At 35.5% G+C, this 11,137-nt stretch overlaps 1 protein-coding gene across 6 annotated transcripts in view; it reads left to right on the forward strand.

Annotated features, from left to right (window-relative positions):
• The window catches only part of LOC108362274 (phospholipase ABHD3-like), an 18,152-nt gene extending 8,118 nt beyond the window's left edge, over positions 1-10,034 (forward strand). For all 6 annotated transcript variants that reach the window (XM_017615194.1, XM_017615225.1, XM_017615204.1 and 3 more), the window contains exons 2-8: positions 1,471-1,648; positions 1,719-1,888; positions 1,961-2,298; positions 2,364-2,450; positions 2,523-2,653; positions 6,171-6,336; positions 8,908-10,034. In XM_017615194.1, coding sequence (XP_017470683.1) covers positions 1,544-1,648; positions 1,719-1,888; positions 1,961-2,298; positions 2,364-2,450; positions 2,523-2,653; positions 6,171-6,336; positions 8,908-9,224 — 1,314 coding nt within the window. In that variant the 5' untranslated portion in view covers positions 1,471-1,543 and the 3' untranslated portion in view covers positions 9,225-10,034. The remainder of the gene's footprint in view (positions 1-1,470; positions 1,649-1,718; positions 1,889-1,960; positions 2,299-2,363; positions 2,451-2,522; positions 2,654-6,170; positions 6,337-8,907) is intronic.
• Positions 10,035-11,137: the final 1,103 nt, after the last annotated feature.

The following is an 11,137-nucleotide window of genomic DNA, read 5'->3' on the forward strand; positions in this document are numbered from 1 at the left end:
TTTTTTTTTTTTTGCAAAAACGGTAAATTGCAAATATCTCAAAAACGGTACCATAGAATTAAAAATAACCTTGATTTTCGGAATCAGGGGGTGATTTTATATAAGAATTTCATAACGGCGTTTCTGGTAAAGAGAAAAAGTTGAAATTTGTGGTCCAGTGTAATTAGTCAGGCTGGTGGGTTTAAGTAATATTTAAGCTCACCACACAGCGAACGTCGTCTGTTAATATACCTGGGCTTTGACTTCATAACCTGCAGAAGGGATAAGGACTATATCGTAGTATCGAAAGCTGGATGTGGCAGAGCCTTAATGTTTTGTATTTTTTTTTTTTGTTCATTTGTATAAAAACCTGTTCTTTTCGAAAAATCTACTAACGATGAAAATCGATGGATAAATAAATAAGCTGTGAATGGTAAAATTAAAATTTTCAACAATATTTCGTGTGAAATAGGGGCAGGAATTAATGTTACTCATACGCCATATCGTACATAGCCGTACTCGTACAAGGCGTATGAGTAACATTTTCCATGTTAAAGTTTGAACTTTTTTCATTTGCAATGCAAACTTATATCGAAAATATCTTCAAAGCAGGACCTGATCGAGAAAAATGGTATACCGATCCATAATCTAAGACCCAAAATTAAGCCTACGTGCCTTGGCGTTTAGTCAGTGTCAGTTTAGCGTCCACAAAATGTAATTGGAGGGGCTTCCATGATTTGGTTAGAATGTCGGGGTAAGAAATAAGCTATACGATTCAATATTGTAACAAAAAAGGTATCAACTATTCACCTTAATATAATCTTAGTGATCCTTATTATTTTTCGTATGACCTTTGATTTTAATTGGGACGCTTCCATGTTGACAACCCTGTATAGTGATTGTTTATTAATCAGTCACTGAACTTAAGCACCATGGCAAGATACACGATTAGCAGCAAGTCGAAATAAGTTGCTTAGTTGGGACAAATTTTGCCTCAGTGTTGTCCTATAACGTTGGTGGTGCTTCAAAATCGACCCGCTGTTCAAAACTGTATTGTCGTCAATTTCGATATTTCAGATTCAAAAAACAATTAATGCAACCAGGTAGAAAAAGCATTCCCAAAAAGTTGTTGTTAGGCGCGGATTTGGTTCATATATTTCCAAAACGACCTTGGGAAAAACATCGCCGTCAACGGCAAGCGCCACAGAACGAGCATATGCTATGTGGTTCCAGCAGAACGGTGCTAGGTGCAACACAATAGACGCGCCGATGACAATAAAGTCAACTTAACCCAGGCCATTGAAAATTGGATCCGTATCCCAGTAATGGAAAACATACATTGACCTCTAATATACGGAATATATAATAACTCACATATAGCTTATTTTATTCCATTTCAACATCAATGCGACCTTATTGAAAGTCTATGTAGAATAATACAATAATAACAGCTAATAAATCTCTTTGGTAATAATTTTTTATTTCCTTCAGATCCGAACATTCTGCTAGATTAAGTGTGAGGCCAACACTCGCAAAGAGTTTCGAAGGACTGAACAAACGCGTTATGTACGACTCTATGTTTTACTACCTCTCGAATATGCCACGCTGGCATGTAGTGGCATTTGCGTTCGGTGCTTACGTTGTCTACTACTTTATAGAGGTAGTTAAGGTAAGTGTTCCAGTACTTATAAAACGCTTAAATCGTGTACTTACAAATGAAATCTGGACTCTCTTTACAGCGTCCGATACTTGCCTGCACCGATGGTGCATTCAAAGAGTTTCTTCAGCAAAACATTCCAACACTAGAAATGAAATTTTGGCCCACATTCTGGTGTGTGGAGAGTAGAGCACAAACGATTTTTGCGAGCTTACTACGATCGCAAATTATACCCAACATAAATTATAGAAGGTAGTGCACTACGACATAGCTTTGAAATATCATATACCCATATGTAATTAACGATAATATAAAAAAAATTAGAGAAATTTTCCCACTCAAAGATGGTGGTGAAGTCGCTTTGGATTGGTTGGATAGAGGTTGTCATGCTAATGCGCCCTGCATTATTATCCTACCGGGTCTGACAGGGGAATCCCAAGCAGAATACATCAAATGCCTTGTCATGGCAGCCAATGATGCAGGCATGCGTGTAGTCGTATTCAACAACCGTGGCTTAGGTGGCATTGAACTCAAAACCCCGCGTCTTTATTGCGCATCTAATTGTGAAGACCTCTCGGAAATTGTACATCATGTGCGCAAAATTATTCCCGCGCATTGTAAGTTAGGCGCTACTGGCATTTCAATGGGGGGCTTGATTTTAGGTAATCCTTATTCTTATTTACATAGTTCATTACAGCCTTTGTATATAGACTGCATATTTTTCTAGGCAATTACCTGGTACGTAAAAGTGAGGAGGCGCACTCTTGTTTAACGGCTGCTAAAATCATTTCGGCTCCTTGGGATGTTCATAAAGGTATGTATTTGAAGTTTTTTTTTTTTTGTTAATGTGGTAAATTGATTAGATGCCTTAAAACTTTTGTTTCAGGAACTATTAGTATAGAGAAACCTATATTAAATAGTTTATTGGGTCGTCACTTGACCTATAGCCTTTGTCGCACTCTCGACAATTGTAAGATTTACAAGGATCAGGATATTGATTTGGATCGTATAATGTCGGTAAGTGGGGAAGGAAAAGGTGTGTAAACTGTTGGGTGATCTGTATTTCGTGTATTTGAGTTATACTAATTTTTAAGTAGGCATTACAGCTCCACTACAAATACCACTTCCCATGCAAAAACACATACACATTTAAAACAAGTAAAAAAGTCTAAGTTCGGGCGGAGCCGAACATTAAATACCCGACGCAAGTACGCAATGTAGTTTTTACCATGATAAAAATATAGTAAGGTAGAACCGCTGAGAGTCACTTTTAAAATTCTTGACGTTTCCAAACAATTTAATTTTTAAATTTACTCACAAACTCACACACCCATTTTCATTTTCCATCTCAAGCAACAACAATTTCGAATAATTTCATTTTTTTATTTTCACATTTATATGATTTTAAAATGTTGGCAAACTTCAAAAAAAAATCATGGCCGACAAATTGAGAGAACGGTTATACCTTGCTATGTTTTTATCATGGTTTTTACTACGTTTTTTTTTCGTTTTTGGAAATCAGACTGATATTTCAGAGCAAACTTGTAGCACAGTTTTTTGAGGATACCGTTAAGGTTCTCACAAACAATGAGTCTAGTTTCCTTAGGAATAGGAACTCAGTCTCGTCCTCACGCTCATCGTAGAGTAAATACCCACACTCAGTACCACTTAATCGGGAATAATAAGAACGCCATTTTGGTGCACTCCTCGTGAACAATGATATTTTACCTATAAAACATTTCTGCAGTTTAATTAAACCATTCTGAACCGCTTATGAATTTGTGCATATCGCTTATTGTTGGACTAGAAGAGAAGTCCGCTAAATACTTCATTATCACCCCTATGCTGTAAGCCGTCGTAGATTCGATTTTGCTAGGAGTCGTAAAATTGGTATCCTGAAATCCATGTTTTCGTATCGTAATTCCGAAATTTGGAGACCATCTTCGAAATTCGTAATGTTGGTATGCCTGAATCAGACGTAACTGTCATTTTTATGTATTTGTTGGAAATTTTGTACGAAGAGCAACTAGTGTCGGAGCGAAAGAAATTGTTTTAAAATATCAACAAAATAAAGTGTGTAAACGCAAAAGTATGTAAGTTAAAGTGTAAATAGAAAAAAATTGGATTATTATTAAATAGTTATTTGCAACATATCAGGTCGAAGATCATAACAAATCGTTCGCAGTGCGAAAAAATGATGGAAAGTATGAGTGAAAGGTCGGACATTGCTCGAGGCTTTGCACAATGTTTGAAGCTTTTGTCAATGATTTTGAGCATACCAATTTTCGATTTTTCGGAACAGAACTACGAACTCGTAACTACGAAGATTCGGATTACATCATGCGGGTATATGTGTTTCACACGAAAGTTGTGTGCCTTAAGAAAGACAGACCTGGGCACTCGAAGTGTTTCCTCGCTGCCATGGAAGTCCTATTCTATAAACACGCTTTCCTAGCGGCCAATGGTCGGTGATAGTCGCTACAATCCAAAATACTTCTACCCTTGACCAGTTCTGTTATCCTTTTCCTGCTTCTTTGCTCTTATGGCCAGGAACACAGACAAGAGAGATACATATATTGACAGCGGCCCGGACCGTAGCACCATCTTGCATTCTTTGTCTAGCTTAGCCTTCATTTCATTAGATGATACCGCCATAATTGCTGTCTGGCTAGCCATATTTTTTAGCATCTTATAAGCTTCACATATGTATGCCCAGAACTTTAGCCTGAAATATCCTGGCATGGTTTGCCAGCCGCAGGGACCGATTGAACAGCGATCTTCTCAGAATAGACCCATGTGCCTACATCGCAGTCCATCTTGAACACATCACTTTAGATACAGATGTCTTCCTTATCAGCAGCTTGGCCTCTTTTCCATTCCTTTCTAAATGGAAGCCGCACAAGTATATTCAAAGTCCAGGTTTGATACCATGTAGTTCGTGGTTTTATTTTCTATCGTACTAAGGCTTTAAGATTTAGCTATGTCCAAGTTCTCGTTTTCCACAGCACCGAGTCTCTGAGTCTTTCCTTTAGGCCCAGATCAATGGGAACCAAATTGAGGACAGCATTCAGTGCTCCTGAGGGGGCGATATTTCGGTGCTCCAATTATCGTCAGCATATTCCACGACTTAAACTACTCCTCTATTGCGTTCCACCAGTATGCCACGACAGTGGGTAAGTACACCCCTTGTAGAGTGCCTTTGTTCACATATCTAGTTACTAGACCATCTCCGCTGTTCACCTGAAATTTTTTTTTTTTTTTTTTTGATACTGATATCGTATTACTTTTTGGAATTTTGTTGCATATTTTCGGTATTTTTCTAGATTTTTGCTGTTTTATTTTTGCGATATTTCAGTATTTTTTTGAACACTTCGGGTATGAAGATCGTGCGAGTATATACTGCACGATTTTGCGAATCCAAATAGACTTTCTGCTGTACCAATTAAGTAGTTTGCGATTTATATAGTGCGTTGCAATAGCGTTCAAGAAATTATATTCAGTTTGGCTATTTTAGAAACCATGGATTGCGTTCGATTAAACACAATCACTATGTAGGGTTCTCGGCGTTGCAAGCTTAACGAAAATATTTTAAAATACCTTTCTGGTAAAGCTTGCGCATGCTGTGTTTAGAACAGCTTTGAATCAATCTATCGCCACTAGACACGACAAAGAAGAAAGACGCGTAAACTTATTTTCGTGGTCGACTATGGTCGAGTCTTTTGGGAAATGTTGCTGAAGTGACAGTCCTTGGCCAAGTATGAATCCATGTTTACGCGTCTTTCTTCGCCAAAGTTTTTTTACGCGTCTTTTATCGTAAATTTTTTCACGCCTCCTCTTCCATGTTAAATTACTAACGCACCTTTACTCGTGTCTAGTGACGGTATAGGAAATACCATAAGCACTGTTTAATGACGCATTCTACTACATAGTTGCCTTCAATTAAGTTCTTTTCTAGGTCTTCAGCCCAGCCTCCCCTTTCACTCTTCCCACAAATGACTCAGAACAATCCGCTAGCTGAGCTGTTCCCAAAAGGTTAGGATTTTTCTTCAGTATAGTCAGCACTTTATTGCCCTTATTACGAAACTTTTTTATGACTTAAGGCGAAATTAGTCAACGACGTAGCGTAAACGTACGTTGACGCTGACACGATCTACCTTAGGGGGTTTGCGTGTTAATGAAAACTTACCACCGCATGACGGTGACGTTACCGTTGCTTTTCGCTCTCTTTACCAACAGTAAATTTGATATGTGACTAATTTCGCCTTTAACCTTTCAATCCATAGGGTGGGATTACACCTTTTTGCATTCCAGTTTAGTGCTCATATTTATTAAACATACATAATTACATACATATTCGCTACTGAAATGTAAAAAGGTGCCAAGTCAATTTTTTCAAAATTTAGTTTTTGGTGCAGAATGGCCGGTTATACGAAACTACATCAATTTTTCGTCTTTCCTGAATAATTTCAAAAAAATGGTCATCGTTAGGTGACGATGTACTCACTTACATACACATAATTTATTTATTTTTCAGTCTAAAACAATAAAGGAATTTGACGCACACTTCACCTCTAAACAGTTTGGCTATGCACATGTTGACGATTATTATAGCGACGCAACGTTACACAACAAACTACATTACATATCGGTGCCTTTGTTGTGTCTCAGTGCCGCCGATGATCCATTCCAACCATTAGACGGTGAGATTAAACAAAAAAAAATCACGATTTTTTTATATTTTTTTTTCAGGTTTTTGATGGAAGCTGTGCTTAAGTTAGTTGCAGCTTTTTTGGCAGATATTCCATTGAACTCACTCACTGGTAAACTCAGAAAAAGTCAGCTAAATATATTTCTCTCAACTCATAGCCATAGTAACTAAGTATAACCAAATCATGTGTTGAGAGAAACATGGTATTTAGTTGACATTACTAAACGCTTTTCTCAGTGTAGTCAAACTCCAAGAGGATTATTTATGCTCCACAGTTTTTTCAGAAAGGGTTAAAGCTTTGACTTTTTAATTAAAAGTTAAATAATTTTACATAAAATATTATGCATTTTCTCTGGCACAGTAATCGAAAGTTAGAATTTAAAATTTTAGTCATTCATAACGGTTTAAGTACGTTTTTACCCAATCACTACATATACCATAATAGTTTTAAGACACTTTGCAGCAGTGATGGGCACTGGCCTGCCCGCGGGCAAGGCCCTTTTAAGAAAGAAAATGATACGCCAACCCTAAAAGATACCAGATTGTCTCGAATTTGGCCACCAAGCCACCGTGCGATATTTGAACAATCTAGTTGGACAAAAGTACTAAAAAAATATGCTCTGAATTCTATTATTTTTACAAATGTGATACAAAAGTAACCCACTTTTATGAAAATGAACACAAAACAAAATAAAAGATAACAGTTGATATATTTGCGATAAAATATTTCAAATATTTTCATTAGAAGAAAAAAAATTAATAACAATTCTTAGTACAATTGAATTTACTTTTTGGGCATTTCAGTTGTTATCCACGTGATTTTTTGAGGCATCCAAGTGATTTGTGACCAAATATTAACAAACCACTTCATAATTTTCTCTGATAAGCGTTGTAGTTTGTTCTCAATAACTTCAGATAAGTGAGTATTTAATCACCTCATGAAATATTTTTGTTGTTGTGAAAACAAGATTAATTCTAAATAGATATACAGCGTTATTCAACATTGGAATTACATTTGGCTTAAAACTGGGTGTATCAGTTATATACTAAATGGAAGGAAACACCTTGCGCATGTTGGCGCACTTTAAAAATATTCGTGCTTAAATGGAGATGGCTCTACAAATATCAAATAAGACTTTATTTGATGTATGCGTTAAAACCCCAAGTTTGATTAGATTTAATGCATTATTAGCATATGTTTTAGAAATATAAGATGACCCTACACTACCAGTCTTTCAATCAAAGCAAATATTCGGACTTTTTGCTTCAGAGTTCAAAACAAACAAGTGGAACCAATCGGCAAGACAATGTGAGCGCTTTATGTCTAGGCTGTCAAGGGCACCTTAAATTTTCTATTGTGGTCACAGTGTATCCTTCAACCACAAATATTAGTAGTTGTTTAAGGACATTTTTATTAATTAGACATATGATTCTTATTTATGATAAACACTAAATGTTCTGTTAGAGTGATCTTCGTTTCAGACACTTGAAACAAGTATGTAATTTAAAATTTGTTTATGTAGGTATTCAATCCCATAACTTTACTGGCTCAGTTTTCATACTTGAAATTGTATTCGCTGCCAAATCTTGTAAAACCGGATCATCCAAAGGTGTATTATTAGCAATAAGCATAGAAAACGACTAAATCAGATCATCACCAATATAATTTTTTCCACCGAAATACCACTGTGCGCCGGCACTTGACAAATTGGCGGAAAATATGGTGAAATAATATCAAATATGGTCGATTTAATAATCAAATATAACGATTTTAGAGCCGTTTCACAAGTTCCGGTCGTTTCACAAGTTTTTTGTGTTGCATTGTTGTTTAAAAATTTTCTTATTTACATACTTTCTATTCTATTATGAAATAAAGCACGAACTCAAATATTGCAGCCGGAGCGCTTTGCTTGCATTTGAAACAATATAAATCTACAGCGGAAAGGATGTAATCGAGCAATCGAGCGGTTTATAGACTGTATCTATAAAAACTCGTATACACTTTACTTTTGCGACCGACTGTCGGTTAACCGGCGACCGGAACGTGTGAACCCGTACTTATATACTATGTTAAGTCATGCGCTTTAAATACGTAATTAAGAATATTGAACAATTAAGCTCTTAATTGATCTCAATTTATCATACAATAACTCAATTGTTAAATTGCGCAGTCAATATTTAAGAGCACATATGTGAAATGAACCAGATTCGCTAAATAAGTAAAATTAAAGTAACTAAAAACACGCCCGCTAGATAAAAAATTTGATAGAAAAGAGATTTGAGGCATGTCGCAACATAGTATTATAGGGAAATTTTCAAAAGAGCGACAAACAAAATACATACGAGATTGCAAAAAAGTGGAAGCTAGAAAAGTTGAACTTGTAAAATAACGATTAAAAAATGCAGTTGGGGCAAAAATACAAAAATTATTTATTTTTAGCCGAATATATATGTATAAAAAATTGTTACTATACTTGAACAAAATAATATCTAATACAGAAACTTTGAATTATATTAATACGATTTCCATTAATTTTTGTCTTTTCTTGGTAACTCAAATTAGCCATTCCTATCAAGGCCGCCGAAGAGAGTACTCATGTGGCAATCGTTGTGACCGCACGTGGAGGACATATTGGCTTCCTCGAAGGTTGGTGGCCATCACTAAAAGAACAATATATGGGCCGACTTTTCGCTGAATTCTTTACGAAAGCACTATTCGATGAAGATGGCCATTTCGAACGCACCAGCAGTGAGCTGTTTCAACGCTTTATAGCTAAAAATATATCACCACTAGAATCAGCAACACCAACCGCAGTTTCGAAAGCTAACACACCGTTATTAAGCACCGAAGAGTTGTTGGAAAACTTCAGAGAAATGTAGTTGGAACATAGGGTGTTCGTCAAAGAGTTTGATAGTGCCACTTCGGCAAGAACAAATTTGCGGGATCATAGTGTTTGTAGTCCTCGTGAAACTGGCAAGTGATACGAAACATAAGAGTGGCATTTTCACACTTCAACGATTATGTGCAATAAAATAAATGTGATCAACAAAAAGGAAAATCGATTCTAAAATTACATATCAGTGGACTTTTGGCTAAATAATTTACTTACTTCGCTTTAGTAGTTATTGTGTGTGGACCTCCTACTGGTCTTTAGAAGAAAAATTTCTATGTTAGATATGTAGATGTGAGTCTCGCTGTTAAAAAATATATTATTAGCCTGTAGAAAGTAAAAAATTGTTTTCTCAAAAGTCCTTAGATATATACATACATACCAAACAAGTAAATGTAAAGATAAATAAAAGATATTTATTTATTTTTGAGAATAGAAAAAATTCCCAGTGGTTATGCAATAATAAATTGAAAATAACTGTTAAACCGTTAGCCCCTGTTAAAAATTAGTAATAATAGGCAATTTAACTTGTTTTAACTCTAAAAAAAAAATTCAAATTACTCAATAATTTATATTTTACCTAAAAGGCAGAATGTGCATTTCTATGCAGTTGAGTATAATAGGACGTTTATGCTGAAAGATAAATATTCATTTAGCTAAAAAACAATGCAACTAAATGATATCCCAAAAGCAACTGAGCATTCTTCGAAAAATACCAGGATTCGAATATGGTTTCATGAAAAAAGTGGAATCATTGCTGAAAATATAAAATAATGAAAATGGCAATATAAAATAAGGACGCGACATTTTAACAAGTTCTCCTATTTCTCTTTTGTTTGCTTTTTTTTTTAAATAATTCTAGGTATGCCCATTCGATAATAGTATACATAATAAAGTGCAAGTTTATTGACGGTGTTACGCTTTTTTTTACAAAAGTATCTTCGACAATAGTTTTGTATGTAGAAAATGAGCAACACCATAAAAAAAAATTTCCAGAAATCAATGGTAAGTCCTGGTACTTAAACCTTGCATTTGCTACACTAAAATTTAATACGCTACAAAACTCTATACTCAAGAGGTTTCTAAGAGATCTAATTAAGAAGTTGGAAATTTTGTTTAAACTCTGTCCAATTTTTGTACAAAGTTTGAAACTCGGACTTACATGGTCCGTATTTATATGTATTTTCGCCACTGTACATACAGAGTTGCTTACAGACGATTAACTTTCGGTAATCGTTGATCAATATTTCATTTATTATTTTATACTAGGTTTACATATAACTAGATTATCCGCATTTTCGAGTAATTAGAAAAAGAGATTGACCATACAAAATTCGTCCCTCGTTAATCTGTAATTACAAAATAATCTTAGATTAAATCAATAACTTTTCGGTGTCCAGCCTAGTTTTATCCATTATTTTTACGAAAAAGACGAGAAATGTCAAATGTAAAAGTAAACGAAAATGGACGCAAGCAAGGAAAAGAGTTTTTTTAAGGTATTTGTAAACAAATATTAAGTTAAAATATATTTTAATTGCTTAATATAGCATAAAAAAGAGATCACGATAGCACAGAGAAGAAACTTAACTTTTCCTTGAGATGTGGGAATAACAAGCACAATAAATTTGACAGCTAATAATCTGAGATCCGAGGCTTTGCCTTGCTTCTTCACTGGAAGTGGGTTGGTTTGGAACCACCGTCGGAAAATTCAGCCTCCACGACGAAACGTCCGACAACGGATTGAGGCTGATCGACTTCGCCGGGGCCCGAAACATGGTAGTATGCAGTACTAGGTTCAAGCATAAAAAGATCCATCAAGCTACCTGGCTGTCTCCGGATCGAAAAACGAGAAACCAAATCGATCATGTTGTGATAGACGGAAGGCACGCTTCCAGTGTTTTA

Source organism: Rhagoletis zephyria, unplaced genomic scaffold (assembly GCF_001687245.7).
Source record: "Rhagoletis zephyria isolate East Lansing unplaced genomic scaffold, Rhagoletis_zephyria_1.1 Rzeph_scaffold_00022, whole genome shotgun sequence".
NCBI lineage: Eukaryota > Metazoa > Arthropoda > Insecta > Diptera > Tephritidae > Rhagoletis > Rhagoletis zephyria.